This window comes from Melanerpes formicivorus, unplaced genomic scaffold, assembly GCF_026170545.1.
Source record: "Melanerpes formicivorus ecotype bairdi unplaced genomic scaffold, bMelFor1.0.p_v2 SCAF_25, whole genome shotgun sequence".
Taxonomy (NCBI): Eukaryota; Metazoa; Chordata; class Aves; order Piciformes; family Picidae; genus Melanerpes; species Melanerpes formicivorus.
Window position 1 is genome coordinate 1,014,433 of NW_027142377.1, and position 15,576 is coordinate 1,030,008.

Here is a 15,576-nt window from a genome sequence, read left to right on the forward strand (position 1 = left end):
AACCAGTGTCCCACTGCCCTTGGGTGAAACCAAGAGCTGTGCCAGGTGATGCACATGGCAGTGCCTGCCCATTCCTTGTAGCTTTGCTGCTGGGACCTTGTGAAGGGGCTAGGGGAAGCCAGCAATGCTGTGAGCAGTGCTGGGGATGGCTGCAGGTTTGCTTACCCTCCAGGAGGTTCAGCTGCAGCAGCAGTAGTGCTGGGCTTTGCAGGAATGTGTGTGAAATAAGTGAGGAAAGAGCTGGCAACACCAGGGACCCTGCCAAAACCTCTTGCTTCCCTTCAAGGAAACCCCTCCAGGTTGATCTCAAATAAGAGTTATAGGAAGTCATATTTCAGGCCTGTGTTACCTACTGAGAGGTGCAGAAGGAATGGGGGTAGGGGGTCTGGGGAGGGGGACGTGGCCTCTGCTGGGCTCTCAGGTCCTCAGTGTGGATAGCAATGCAGGATTCACTGTCTGCTCAGCACCATCTTCTGCACTACATCTGCACTACTGTTGCTAAGATGTCTTCTTCCCTTCTTGGGTGCAGGTTTTCCCTTGGGAGCTACTTGAAATCCAAACTGTTCCAGTCCAGGTCCCCCTTGTGGTGTTCAGCCCAGCACCTACTCAGAGGCAGTGTCTTGCAGGCTGCATCAGGAGTGCGTTGTCAGCTCCCAGGAGTCCCTCCTGGTGGTGCCTCCTCACGTTCCCCACAGCAGCTGCTGGGTGTGAAGGGCTTCTGTCACTCTTTGTGAGACCTCTTGCTCAGACAGCCCTTGGGACAATAAAGTTAGGGGCTGCTGTGACCCTGTATTTCATCCTCCTCTCCTTTCTCTAGCAGCACTCAGGGAGCCCTGATGTCCCCATGGCAATCATGGCTGTGGGCTTTGCTCTCTGCTCCTGAGAGCAACAGACATCTCTTCATTTTTCAGCACAAAGGCATCTCACTGCCTGCTTCCCTGCACCTCCCTCTGCTGTGCAGCTTCTGATTCAACTTGTCTGTCACTGTGTCCCTCTGAAGGCAACCCAGGGCTCTCAACACTGAGCTCTTCCCTGCAAGAGCCTGTGCTGCAGCGAGCACCCAAACGGCTGCAGTCCTTCTTCCAGGCCTCCAGACACCTTCTCTTTGGAGCTGTGCCCGTCCCTGTGTGGTGGCTTCCAGCACCTGTGCCTGCCCGTGCCCTCTGTGGTGGATGGGATGGAAGGACAGAGGCCATCCTGCTGCTCAGAGGTGTGCCTTCAGTGCCCCCGAGGGGCTTTTCCCATCCCACTGCTGTTAACAGGCTCAGGGAATGGGTTGGAAGGGATCATCTTGTTCCAACCCCCTGCCATGGGCAGGGACACCTCCCACCAGCCCAGGTGGCTCAAGGCCTCATCCAGCCTGGCCTGGAACACCTCCAGGGAGGAGGCAGCCACAGCCTCCCTGGGCTGCCTGTGCCAGTGTCTCCCCACCCTCACTGCCAAGAACTTCTTCCTCATCTCCAGTCTCAGTCTGCCCTCCTCAAGCTTCCATCCATTGCCTCTCCCCCGTGTCAAACCCACAGCTGTGCATTGTGCCCTGGCAGAGGGGGTGCTGAGGGCCGCTGCCCGGCACCGCGCTGGCACAGCTAGGCAGTGCTGGGAGCTGGAGGTCCCTCCCGAGGGCAGCGCTGCTGTGCTGCTCTGCCCACACAGGCTGCGGGCTCTGCCCGGGCAGGGGAGCAGCAGCCTGGGGGTGTTCGGTCGGGAGAAGAGTCTGGCAGGAGACCTTGCTGTCTGCAACCCCCTAACGGAACGGGACACAGAGGTGGGGGTTGGTCTCTTCTGCCAACAGCACAGTGACAGGGCGAAAAGAAACGGCCTCAGGTTGCACCAGGGGAGGTTTGGATTGGGCACTGATAAGGCGGTCAAAGCCTGGCAGAGGCTGCCCGGGGAGGTGTTTGAAAGAGGCAGAGATGTGGTGCTGGGGGCCCCGGCTTAGCCCCAGCCTCGGCAGGGTTAGAGACTGGAAGGGCTTCGCCAGCCTCCCGTGCTTCCCGCGGCACAACGCCGCCTTAGACGGGGCGGAGCGACCCTGTGCCGCCCCGCCACAAACCCGCAGCTCCTGCGCGCCGCCGCCCCCTCGGCTGGCGCCGCTTTCCAGGCGGAAGGGCAAAGCCCCCGGCCGCAAGGCGCAGGCGCGGCCGGCGCCGCGGGGAGGGAGGGCGCAGGCGCGGCCGGCGCCGCGGGGAGGGAGGGCGCAGGCGCGGCCGGCGCCGGGGGGAGGGAGGGCGCAGGCGCGCGCGGGCCGTGCGGGCGAGGACGGGCGTCTGGGGAGCGGGGAGGCGGCGGCGGCGGCGCTCGCGCTCCAGGTCCTGGCCCCGCCCCTGGCGGCCCCGCGCGCCCCGTGACCCCGCCGCGCGCTCCCTCCCGCCGGCCCCCGCCGCCGCCCCCGCGGCGACCACCGAGAGCCGGGGGCGGGGAATGCGGCAGCCGCCGCCGCCTCCCCCCGCCTCTGCGGGCCTGCCGCCGACGGTGGTGGCGGCGGGCGGCCGCCGGGCCTCCTGCTGAGGGGCCGCCGAGCTCTCCCGCGGCGGCCTGCTCGGGGCGCTCGGCCCGGCCTGCCCCGGTTCGCCACGCCCGCCTCTGTCCCCCTCGCCCGAGCGGGCCGGGCTGGCGGGCACCATGCAGGCGCAGCCGCTGCTCTACGAGTTCTTCAGCGAGGAGAACGCGCCCAAGTGGCGGGGGCTGCTGGTGCCGGCCCTCAAGAAGGTGAGGGCGAGCGGGGCCTCCCGTCCCGGGGGGCAGGGCTGCGGGAGCGGCGGTGACTCGGGGCCCGGCGCCACAGCCTGGCCTCTGCGCGCAGTGGGCCTCGGCTGAGCGGGGCCGGCCGGCGCTCCCCGCGCTCCGGAAGCGACTTTAAAGGCCTGGGTTCGCTTCTGCCGTTGCCGCCGTGCCGGGCGGCCGCCTGCCGCGGCCGGCGCCGTGGAGGGGTTGGCCGGCGGCTGGGCGCGGGTCCCGGCCCCCTCCGCGGCCGCGGGAGCCGCCGTGCCGGAGCGATGCTGTGACAGATGGAGCTCCGTAGATAACCACGGGGCGGTGGGCACGCGGGTCCTGCCGGCCCTTCCTCCGCCGAGAAGGAAGCAAGAAACGCTGCCCCTGGGCTCTCCGAGCGCCCCTGAAGGGACGCGGCCGGGGGAACGACCATTGCCAGGAACTGCGGGTAGAGTTTTGAGTCATTGGTGTTCGGGCTGCACGACTTTTAGTTCAGTTTCTCCCAGTTTAGATACCGTTTTGTGCTCAGAAAGTGCCATTGGGACAAACCAGCGAGTCTTGCTCCCTCCGGGTTGTGCGGCTTGTGCCTGGGCTGTAGACAGAATGTCTTTGGAAGAGAGGAGGAAATCGGTGAGGTTGCCTCTTGAGCTGCAGAAGGCTTCGGAAGCAGGAGGCCTCTGACAGCGTTGTGAGAGCTGCCTGCAGATTGCAGCACCTGACCCTTGAGTCGTGCTGCACCGCGGCGCTTTGAGCCTGCTCAGCGGCAGTGATTACCTGCAGCTTGTGCCTGGCAGCTGCGCTCCCGGGGCTGGCTGAGCTGCTGCGTCTTGGAGCAGGGACTGGGGAGCCTCAGGTGTCGTGGTTGTGCGAAGTTCAGTGTTTCTTCCTGCTTTCCCCTGGCCGTGTGTCGCCTCGCTCTTCTGAGCATGCTCTCTCTGAGGTCTCCAGCACTGTATGGTTTCTTGGAAGTCCTCTTGCTGGTCTCCTCCGTAGCATGCGGCGGTGTTACTGATGTGCTTTGGTCGATAGCTGCATCTTTGCAGCTACGCTTCCAGCCCTGACCCTACCACTCGCTGCTGCTGCTTCTGGGGCTCGTAAGCACTTGGCCATCATACCGAGGTCTGCTTGGAAACTGCAGCTACCCACCCAAGGTCTCAGCCGGTGAGAGCTCCTTCCTTCCGAGCCAAGGTCGATCAGGCTTGGAATGCGGCTCGGTGCTAACCTCTGGAGGATGTCAGTGAGGATGTTGAGGCGAGGATGAGCCGAGGCTTTGGAATGACTGAGGCCTGAGATTTCTTCCCAATGGACAAGCTGTTTGTGGCTTCCCAGAGAGGCTGTGGAGTCTCCTTCTCTGGAGACTTTCAAGACCCATTTGGATGCATTCCTGTGTGACCTGCCCTGGATTCTATGGCCCTGCTCTGGCACAGGGATTGTGTCAGGAATAGTGTGGCCAGCAGGAGCAGGGAAGTCATTCTGCCCTGTACTCAGCACTGGTTAGGCCACACCTTGAGTCCTGTGTCCAGTTCTGGGCCCCTTAGTTCAAGAAAGATGTTGGGTTGCTGCACAGCCCTGTGAGGAGAGGCTGAGGGAGCTGGGGGTGTTTAGCCTGAAGAAGAAGAGGCTCAGGGAGACCTTATTGCTGTCTACAACTACCTGAAGGGAGGTTGCAGCCAGGTAGGGGTTGGTCTCTTCTCCCAGGCAGCCAGCACCAGAACAAGAGGACACAGTCTCAAGCTGTGCAGGGGGAAGTTTAGACTTGATCTTAGCAAGAAGTTCTTCACAGACTGAGAGATTGTCCATGGGAATGTGCTGCCCAGGGAGGTGGTGGGGTCAGCATCCCTGGAGGTGCTTAAGAAGAGCCTGGATGAGGCACTTGGTGCCATGGTCTGGTTGATTAGTTGGGGTTTGGGTGATCTGTTGGACTTGGTGATCTTGGAGGTCTCTTCCAAACTGGTTGGTTCTGTGACTCTGAGGCATGGGAATTCTTCCCAATGGACAAGCTGTTTGTGGCTCCCCAGAGAGGCTGTGGAGTCTTTCTCTGGAGACTTTCAAGGCCCATCTGGATGTGTTCCTGTGTGACCTGCCCTGGATTCTATGGCCCTGCTCTGGCAGGGGGCTTGGACTAGATGATCTCCAGAGGTCCCTTCCAACCCCTAGCATCCCGTGAGCCTGTGAGTCACCCCACAGTAAAGATGCTTGCTGAAGGAATTGGATGCATTCCTTGTGGAAAGAGGAATTCTGGAGTCTGAAGTCACCAGAGAAGGGCAGTCATGGCAGACTACCAAGGATGACAAACTAGCCCTGCCAGGTACAGTTGCCTTGGGTTTGTTCTGCTGTGCTGTTTTTCACTGCAGGCCAAGGGGTGACTGGAGCCGAGTCAGTTCTGAAGGCTTCAAACCCCAAATCCCACCTCTCTGGCAGGCCCTGACCCTTAAGCTCGGTTCTTCTGAGGTCACTACCTACTTCTTCCCTTCTCTCAGTCTCCTGCCCCCTCTTAAGTTGCCCCTTAAGCTGCCTGGGATTGCTGTCCCTGTCAAGGGAAAAGGGAAGAACCTGTGTTGTCACCTGCTGTACTGCACAGCTGAATCCTTGAGTTGAAGGACAGCTAAATGGCAGGGTGAAAATATTCCAGTTATGCTTTTAATGGCTTCTTCACTACTGGAGAAGCCACACTGGTGTTTGACAAACTTCTATAGGTACAAGTGGTGTTGGCTAGGGTGTTTAGCCCTGCTGAAGGCCCCATGAAGCATTGAACCTCACTGCAGGCTCTGACAGTCATCTGTTGTTGAGACAGTGTCATGCTGCAGCCTTGCAGTCTGTGCCTCTGGGATGCTTGGCTCCTTGCTCCCCCAGCCAAAGACCAGAGCTGTACCTGGAGGCCAGCAAGGAGAGAGTGTGGCAGCATATGCCTGTGAGGTCAAAGGGCAGAGCTGTCCTGGAGGGAAGCTAGTGCCTTGTGGCTTTGTCTGCTGAGCTGCCAGAGTGTGCTGTCTCTGGAGGAGTCAGGCTGGCTGAAGCTCATGTACCTCCTATTGTCACTAGGGAAGAACCTGGCCTTAGTTTCCCCTCTTAGCTGATCAGATGTTGGCACTCATTCTCAGGTGGTGACAGCAAGCTGCTTTCTGAACTCCACCTTCAAATGTAGTAGACACACAAACAGAATCATAGGCAGGGCAGGGACTGGCTTGAGAGCAGCCCTGAGGAAAAGGCCTTGGGAATGATGGGGGATGAGAAGCTCAAGAGGAGCCAGCAGGGAGCACTTGCAGCCCAGAGAGCCAAGCAGAGCCTGGGCTGCAGCAAGAGAAGTGTGGCCAGCAGGGCCAGGGAGGGGATTCTCCCCCTCTGCTCCACTCTGCTCAGACCCCACCTGGAGCACTGTGTCCAGCTCTGGAGCCTCTCTTCCAGGAAGGACCTGGAGGTGCTGGAAGGTGCCCAGAGAAGGGCCATGAGGATGAGCAGAGGGCTGGAGCTGCTCTGCTCTGGAGACAGCCTGAGAGAGTTGGGGCTGTTCAGTCTGGAGAGGAGAAGGCTCTGAGGAGACCTTCTTGTGGCCTTGCAGTATCTGCAGGGGGCTCCAAGAAAGCTGGGGAGGGATTTTTGAGGGTGTCAGGGAGTGATAGGACTGGGAGGAATGGAGCACAACTAGAAGTGGGGAGATTGAGATTGGATGTCAGGAAGATGGGGATTTCACAGCTCTGGGGGAAGCTGCCATGATTAGACAGAATCATTAAAGGGCCTTTGCCCTGTTGTAACCCTGCACTGGCTTTGTAATGCAGAGCTCAAACATCAGCCTCAGGATCCCTCTCTTGAAAAATAGATAGTGCTGGAGCATTACAGATAACTTCCTTTTCCCCCATGAGTATCACAGAATCACAGATTGTTAGGGGCTGGAAGAGATCTCCAGAGATCATCCAGTCCAAGCCCCCTGCCAGAGCAGGAGCACCCAGGGCAGGTGTCACAGTCTCCCACAGTCTGAGTCTCCCTCAGTCTCCCCCATAATAAGTAAATTTCCTCCTACATCCCCAGATTCTTAGAGGAGCCTGCTTAATAAAACTGCATGTTCCTTGAACAGCTGCATCTGCAAAACACAGGATCATACTGTCAGCCCTGGGGGGGGTTGGACTGGGTGATCTCTCGAGGTCCCCTCCAGCCCCTAACGTTCTGTGATGCCCCTTCTGCTTCAGATCCTGCCAAGCTGGACTCCAGTGCACTCAGTTAGGAGGAGAGTTTTGTACTGCTGCTTCCCTGTGTTGCAGAGCTCCTTGGTTGCTGGCAGAAGGCAGTAATTGTGATGCTGAGCTACACAAGAAAGGGAAGTAGGAGTAACAGCTGGTGTCTGGAATTGTAGCTGCAGGGATGGGCAGAAGGTGAGATGCTGGGGCTGAGGACAGAGGATTGATGGCTTGTGTGGCTGTCCCAGGAAGGCTGTGTCTGGATTTACTGCTTGCTGGAGCTTAGACACTAGTGAGACCCTCTTTTAAAGGCATGAGCTGAGCAATTCCTTCTAAGAAAGTCTACCACTTCCTTACAGTGGCTTTCTGAGACACCCCCCCTTGAGGAGGAGGGTTTCCCTTGAGGAGGAGGGTTTCCCTTGAGGATTGCCTTGAGTAAGGGGACAGGGCCTTGCACTGCAGCTCCCTGGTTGGTGTGAAGCTTCTTTGCTTCTTTAACAGTCCTTCTAAGGGAAAAGAGTCTCTTTTCCCCATTCAGAGTACCTCTCTTCAGTGTCCTTGAATGCTGCAGAGGAAAATGAGAGAGTTCTATTGGGGGCTTTAGGTCCCTTGTGATAAATGCCACAATAGGAGGCATGGTCAGAGAAGGCCCATTCTGCCCTTAGGGCATCCTGTGGATGTGGTGGACCCAATTTCTGGTATGCCTTTAATTCATCCATGAAGATTTTAAGGCTCTCACTGTTTTTTTGGGATCCAATCCCAGGCCTTGTGCTGAGGAGGCTCCAGGGAGACCTTAGAGCAGCCTGTCAGTACCTGAAGGGGGCCTATAGGAAGGATGGAGAGAGACTTGTTTGCAAAGGCCTGCAGGGACAGGACCAGGGGCAATGGCTTCAAACTAGAGCAGAGCAGATTGAGATTGGATGTGAGGAACAAGTTCTGCACCAGGAGGCTGCTGGAACATGGAAACAGGTTGCCCAGGGAGGTGGTTGAGGCCCCAGCCCTGGAGATGTTCAGGGTGAGGCTCTGGGCAACCTGTTCTAGTTGGGGATGTCCCTGCTGAGTGCAGAGGGGTTGGACTGGATGAGCTTTGGAGGTCCCTTCTGGCCTGGTCCATTGTATGATTCTGTGATTCTCTGCACTGGCCTAGCAATCACTGAGAAGCTGGGAGAATGCTTCCTGTGGTATCCATGGATCCCTAGTCACTCCTGCAGCTCCTTTTTGTTGCCAGAGCTTTGGCCCTTCTCAATTTCCTCCAGTGTATCAGCTGGCACTGCTGCTGCCCCAGCTACCCACCAGGCCCCAAGGCATTGAACTTCTTGTCCTGGGCCTTGGCACTTGGCAGAGGGGATAGCTAACATGGGGAACAGCAGAGCTCTTGGGAGGCTGGAGATGGAGATGTGTGGCTTGGAAAAGAGACTCCACCACCTCCCTGGGCAGCTCAGCCCAGTGCCTGACCACTCTGGATGGGCAAAAATTCTTCCTCCTCTCCGGCCTGACCCTGCCCTGCTGCAGCTTGAGGCTCTTCCCTCTTGTTCTGTCACTAATGACCTGGGAGAAGAGACCAGCACCAACCTCTCCACAACCTCCTTTCAGGGAGCTGGAGAGAGCCACGAGGTCTGTCCTCAGCCTCCCCTGGTTCCCACTAACCATCCCCAGCTCCTTCAGTTGCTCCTGCTCAGATTTCTTCTGCAGGCCCTTCCCAGCTTCCTTGCCCTCCTCTGCCCTGGCTCCAGCCCCTCCACATCTCTCTTGGATTGAGCTGCCCCAAACTGGACCCAGCCCTCGAGGTGTGGCCTGCCCAGAGGACAATGCCCTCCCTGCTCCTGCTGGACACAGCAGTGCTGATCCCAGCCAGGAGGCCACTGGCTCTCTTGGCCACCTGGGCACACTGCTGGCTCCTCTTCAGCTGCTTGGCCATTAGCACCCCCAGCTCCCTTTCTGCCAGCAGCTTTCCAGCCCCACTGCCCCAAGCCTGCAGCACTGCTTGGGGTGGTTGTGACCCAAGGTCAGGCCCTGGCACTTGGCCTTGTTGGGGCTCCTGCTGTTACCCTTGGCCATGGATCCAATCTCTCCAAGTCCCTCTGCAGAGCCTCCCTGCCCTGATGCAGATCAACACTGCCACACAACTCCCTCCACCTCAGCTGCATCCCCCCTGATCCTCTGGGGTTTGCAGTACAAAGCATGGCGTCCTTACAGATGAAGCAGGTCTGTGATCAAGTTAAAAACCCCAACTTCTGTGCAAGATTCTCCACTCTTCACATACCTCAAGCTGTTTTGAATGAGCTCAGTGAGGAACTCCTTGCTGGAATGCCAGCAGATGGGTAGTTTGACAAGGTGTCACCAAAATGAACTGTAACAAACAGCTGCTTTGGTTTTATTTCAGCTCTGTGGCTTTGGGATGATTTCCCTCTGTCCAGCACTGCTCTGAAGCTGTGAGAGCTTCTGCTGGGCCTCTCTTGGGTGTCAGTGTCTCTGCAGCCTTTCAGACAGGCTTTTTGCTGACCAGTCCTCTCTCCAGCAGGACAACTGAGAACCACCAGGCTGATGGTGGTGATGGTTAGTGATGGTTTGAGAGCATCTCTGTGGTGGTTTTGTTTAACACATCAAGATGCTTGAGAAGTCTTTGGAGAAGTTTTTTTCATCCTGAGTGGAAATTGTTTGGCTTTAGAATCAGAGAGTTGTCAGGGTTGGAAGGGACCTCAAGGAGCAGCCAGCTCCAACCCCCCTGCCATGGGCAGGGACACCTCACACTACAGCAGGTTGCTCACAGCCACAGCCAGCCTGGCCTGAAAAACCTCCAGGCAGGAGGCTTCCACCACCTCCCTGGGCAACCTGTGCCAGTGTCTCACCACCCTCAGGGGCAAGAAGTTCTTCCTGACATCCAATCTGAATCTCCCCACTTCTAGTTTTGCTCCATTTCCCCCAGTCCTATCACTCCCTGACACCCTCAAAAGTCCCTCCCCAGCTTTCTTGGAGCCTCCTCCAGATCCTGGAAGGCCACAAGGTGGTCTCTTTAGAGCCTTCTCCTCTCCAGACTGAACAGCCCAAACTCTCTCAGTCTGTCTCCAGGGCAGAGCAGCTCCAGCCCTCTGATCAACATAAATGAAGCTTCTTCCCAACAGCAAAACCTGTTGCTAAGGAAATGTGGTTTAGTATCAATCAGATTCTTGCATTCACTGTGCAAGTCTTTGTTACCTGTTAGCAGACACCTTTCTGTAGTGCAGCCTGGGCTGCTGCCTGGCAGTTCAGACTCAGAGTGTAGTGACCTTGTGACCAGCCTAGGAGCTGTTGGATTGGCTGATGTAGCTGAGGATGCCCCTGCTTACTGCAGAGGGGGTTGGCCTAGATGACCTTTGGAGGTCCCTTCCCACCCAGACCACGCTGTGAGTATTTGACCAGGCTGAGACCAAAGCTCTGTGTATGCTGAATCTGTTTGCTGACTGCTTCCTCTAAGGCTTGTGAGAGTCTTTGAATTCTAATTTACTCTGTGCCCTTTGAGAGGGAATGGCTTCAGAAAGTTCAGTGTCAGTTGCTATGGCTTAGAAAGCAAGATCAGATCTATTCCTCTTTGTACTATTCCTCAAGCACACAGGAAGGCTGGGGAAGGACTTCTCAGGATCTCAGGTAGTGATAGGACTAGGGGGAATGGAATGAAGCTGGAGGTGGGGAGATTCAGGCTGGATGTGAGGAGGAAGTTCTTCCCCATGAGAGTGGTGAAGCCCTGGAATGGGTTGTCCAGGGAGGTGGTCAAGGCCCCGTCCCTGGAGGTGTTTAAGCCCAGGCTGGATGAGGCTCTGGCCAGCCTGATCTAGTGTGGGGTGTCATGCCCATGGCAGGGGGGTTGGAACTAGCTGATCCTTGTGGTCCCTTCCAACCCTGACTGATACTGTGATACTATGATATTTGTAGTTGGTTTTATTGACTTTTGATGGATGTTTAGATTTATCCTGGCCTGGGTTTTTTTCTTTAAGCTGTTGGCCATTCCTGAGAGAAATTTCATTCTTTTCATAGAATCATAGCATGCTCTGGGTTGGAAGGGACCTCTGAAGGTCATCCAGTCCAATCCTCTGCAGTCAGCAGGGGCATCCTCAACTAGATCAGGTTGTCTTGAATATCTCCAGGGATGAGGCCTCAACCAGCTCCCTGAGCTACCTGTTGCACTGTTTCACCACCCTCCTGGTGCAGAACTTGTTCCTCACATCCAATCTCAATCTGCTCTGTTTTATTTTGCAGCCATTGCCCCTGGTCCTGTCCCTGCAGGCCTTTGGAAACAGTCTCTCTGCAGCCTTCTTGTAGCCCCCTGTCAGGCTGCTATTTGGTCTGCCTGGAGCCTTCTCTTCTCCAGGCTGAACGACCCTCAGCTCCCTGAACCTGTGTTAATTTTAAGGGGGGGGAAACCTCAACCCAAGGCTGAACAATCCTATCATAGAATTATCCTCAAGTGCTAGGAATTTTCTCTTGTCCCTGACAGTGTTCTTAAAGAGAGCCTGAAAAGCTGCCCAAGAAATGCTGGCTGTTGGGGTTTTTTCATCTTCAAATAGTGCTGGTGGTTTCCTTTCAGAGCATTCAGGGAGGCTGAGAAGATTGACCATTCAAACAGGTGACCAGAGGAATGGGATGAAAACAGAGCCACAGAGGCAGGGATCTCTAGCTGTGGATTGGATTGGCCCATGAGAATTTGTTGGGGAACTTGGCAGAATTGAAGCTTTGGTGAAAAGATCTTCAGCTGCTCTTTGAGTCACTTCTCTTGCCCTTGATGGCTGTTTTTGTGTCAGGGAGGGGAGGGGTTCTGTCATTATTTAAGGGAGAGGTTAAATGTTTATAACAAAATCTTACCTAAGCATCACTACACTTAAGAAGCAGGGCAGGGACTGCCCTGAGAGCAGCCCTGAAGAAAAGGCCTTGGGGGTGCTGGGGGATGAGAAGCTCAAGAGGAGCCAGCAGGGAGCACTTGCAGCCCAGAGAGCCAAGCAGAGCCTGGGCTGCAGCAAGAGAAGTGTGGCCAGCAGGGCCAGGGAGGGGATTCTTCCCCTCTGCTCCACTCTACTGAGACCCCACCTGGAGCTCTGTGTCCAGCTCTGGAGCCTCTCTTCCAGGAAGGGTCTGGAGGTGCTGGAAGGAGTCCAGAGAAGTGGATGAGCAGAGGGCTGGAGCTGCTCTGGAGACAGCCTGAGAGAGTTGGGGTTGTTCAGTCTGGAGAGGAGAAGGCTCTGAGAAGACCTTCTTGTGAGCTTACCGTGCTTCAGCACTGTGTGATTCTGTGTTCCTACCACAGGGCTGTGAAGGATCTGGTGGGCCTGAAGCCAGACTCCTCTGTCTAAGGGTGGTAATGCAGGGTGGCTTGGCTTTGTTGGTCTGATTGTTTTTCTGTGATTTTACAATCCAGGCTCACTTTGTGGTGAAGCTGGAAACCCTTTGGCTGGTAACTTGATCTTCTTTGTTGGGAGTGACCACTCCATGGAGTTGTTGGTAAGAGAAACGAACTGTGAGCACCCCAAGTCTGACACCTTGCCCAGTTTTCTGTCCTGGTTTAGCTAATGGATTCCTTGGGACTTGCTTTGAGTCCCCTCAAACAGCCCAGTTTCATTCTCAGTCTGAGCCTTTAAGTGCTACAGCAAGGCAGATACTACAATTACACCTTCCCATGATAATTGCACACCAAGGCATCCTGTAATTTTCCTTCTCAGTCTACTTGTTGGGTTGGTGGTGGTTTTTTTTTCTCCCCCCCTTTTTGCTTGTGTGGCTTTGAACCCTAAATGCTACCAAAGCTCATTCAAGTAGCCATGAAGCTCGTTTGCTACCTGCATAATGCAGATGAACCACACTGACTTTCCTCTCCTGAGGTGGGTGTTCTGCTGGAGCAGAGCTTGGTAGTGCCAGCAGACAATGGCCTGTGAGGAGAGCAACCTAATTGCCCTCCACACATAATTGCTTAGGGGGAAAAAAATGTGTGGAGCTTGGGCTGCCAGACTGGGAGTGAGGTTATCATTGTTCTCCTGTTTTGACTGCCTGTGGATAACGTTCCAGGGGATGGCCTGGTGTGGGGGTGCTTGCTTGCTCCTACTCCTCCTTTGTGTTACAGACCAAGAGGGCTGTGAGGAGGGTGTTTAAACCTACAGTCTCTTTTCTCAGTGAAGGGGGAACTAGAGCTGCTCTTCATCACTCTGTGTTTTTGCTGTTGGATCGACCTAGCAATGACCATGAGGGTGGTGAGGCACTGGCACAGGTTGCCCAGGGAGGTGGTGGAAGCCTCCTGCCTGGAGGTTTTCCAGGCCAGGCTGGCTGTGGCTGTGAGCAACCTGCTGTAGTGTGAGGTGTCCCTGCCCATGGCAGCAGGGGGGTTGGAACTGGCTGCTCCTTGAGGTCCCTTCCCACCCTGACAATTCTGTGATTCTTTGTAACCTGTTGAAATACAAAGTGCTAGAGGGAGAATGTGAGAGGAATTTGTTCAGGTCTGCTTCAAAACCGACCCCCTCCCTCCCCCAGCGTGAAAAGCAACTCAGCTCAGCTCTGATCTTGAAGAGGCTTCTTCTGGGAGTCTGTAATTCCTGGTGTTGAGATGTCCCAAGCTGGCACAGCGTTTCAGATGTCACTGTTTGAATTGTAAATGGTGCTTGGGACTGCCTCCTGGGTGTGCTGCTTGCCAGGTGCCTCCCCAAGCACACTCTGCAGCCCTGCACAGCAAACTCCTCAGGAAAACTGAAGCTGTTGGCGTAACCAAAGCAGTTGCATTAGCTAGGCAAATGGAGAGGCAGTTCTCCTGTTCTATTTTTGCCAGGGTGCTTTTAAGTTCAAAAAGGAGTAAGTTCTGGAGGTGCTTTTGTTGTGATTTTTTTTGGGGTTGGTGTGTTTGTTTAAAGCCTGCTGCATAAGGGTATGCAGAGTGCTGCAAGAAAGCAAAGGCATGAGCCAGCACATTTCGATCTCGGCAGCAGGGAGACGAGCACCAGGGCCGTGCCCAGACATGAAGTTGTCGACCTCATGAGTTGCCCTAGCAGGCAAGTGGATTTCTGTTTGAGGCTGTTGTGTGTTGGAACCTCCTGGCAGTTAATTCCTTGCCCAAAGCTGCAAAGAGGGCTGGGAGTTCAGGGGTGGAATTCCATAGCCCTGGCAGCGCCCCTTGAATGCGGGCAGGAGTTTAACGCTTGGATGAGGCACTCCTGGCCTCTGGGTTGAGGTGGCTGAGCTCTTGTGCCAGAGAACTGGAGGCATTTGGAGTTGTGTGCAGTGGGATGGTTAGCATGATGAAGGGTGAGTGGTGAAAATAGAATAGAATAAGCCAGGTTGGAAGAGACCTTCAAGATCATCGTGTCCAAGCCAAAAAAATCCCCTGGCGCAGCTTGAGACTGTGTCCTCTTGTTCTGGGGCTGGCTGCCTGGGGAAGAGACCAACCCCCAGCTGGCTACAACCTCCCTTCAGGTAGTTGTAGAGAGCAAGAAGGTCTCCTCTGAGCAAATGCACCAGTTGTCTTGCTGTGCCCTAATATCTGCTGTCTGTGTGGGATTGAGAGATGGAGCTGCCTGGCTCCTGCTGAGGCTCTGAAGTGCTGAGCTTTGCATACCTGAAATGTAAACTGCTTCAAACTCTGCTGCTTTGTGAGCTGCAGAAGCACAAAGGGAAGCTGTACTGGAAGCTTCTCTGGAGACTTTCAAAACCCATCCTGATGTGTTCCTGTGCAACCTGTGCTGGATTCTATGGCACTTACTCCCCAGCAGGCCAGGCAGCAGCTTTCCTCCCTGGCTGCCTCTCTGGGCAATAAAAGGGACTGCTCCCTGGCCTGCAGGAGTGGTGGTGTCCTGGGATATCTGGTGGTGCCACACAGGCTCATTGCATCCAGTTCTGGGCTCCCCAGTTCAGGAGGGACAGGGATCTGCTGGAGAGAGTCCAAGGGAGGGCTCTGAGGCTGCTGAAGGGCCTGGAGCACTGCCTGGTGAGGAGAGGCTGAGAGCCCTGGGGCTGTTTAGTGTGGAGAGGAGAAGGCTGAGAGGGGATCTGATCAATGTCTATCAATAGCTGAGGGCTGGGGGTCAAGAGGGAGGGGACAGGGACAGGCTCTGCTGAGTTGCACCCTGTGATAGGCCAAGGGGCAATGGATGGAAACCAGCACAGGAGGTTCCACCTCAACATGAGGAGGAACTTCTTCCCTGTGAGGGTCCCAGAGCCCTGGAGCAGGCTGCCCAGAGAGGTTGTGGAGTCTCCTTCTCTGGAGCCTTTCCAGCCCTGTCTGGCTGTGTTCCTGTGTGACCTGTGCTGGATTCTATGGTCCTGCTCTGGCAGGGGGCTTGGACTGGAGGATCTCCAGAGATCCCTCCCAACCCCTGACATCCTGTGAGCCTGTGAAGTTGGTTTCAGGAATGAACTGAGTGTCTGTACAAAAGGCAGTGAAAGGAGCAAGGAGATTTGTGCCTTGCTGGGCTTCACAGCAGGGAGAGCCTAGGGGCACTCGTGGCACATATGGGGACCCAGCTCTGCAAACCTCAGAACTGCCAGGGACAACACTGGGCCTTTTTTCAAGTGCTTTTTTTTTGGCTCCAGCTTTGTGAAACATCAGTATGGAAACAAACTTCTAAGCCAATGTTCTGTGAGTGAGAGCTAATTGAGAATGGATTAAATCATCTGGAGGCTAAATGCTGCTGAAATTGTCCTCGCAGCACCTCCCAGTTTCATGATGGTGACAAAACCCCCATGCCTC

The 15,576-nt window shown here is 55.8% G+C and overlaps 1 protein-coding gene across 4 annotated transcripts in view; it reads left to right on the plus strand.

Annotated features, from left to right (window-relative positions):
* The first annotated feature begins 2,460 nt into the window (after window positions 1-2,460).
* SOS1 (SOS Ras/Rac guanine nucleotide exchange factor 1) overlaps window positions 2,461-15,576 on the plus strand; it is a 69,916-nt gene continuing 56,800 nt past the window's right edge. For 2 of the 4 annotated variants that reach the window (XR_010989111.1, XM_068153027.1), the window contains exon 1: window positions 2,461-2,709. Coding sequence is in view for 3 of the 4 variants with exons in the window: in XM_068153027.1 (XP_068009128.1) it covers window positions 2,623-2,709 (87 nt within the window). In the remaining variant the exon portion in view is untranslated. Of the gene's footprint in view, window positions 2,710-4,918; window positions 5,021-12,270; window positions 12,354-15,576 lie in introns of those variants that run through there. The other 2 variants (XM_068153028.1, XM_068153029.1) reach the window with 2 other exon arrangements.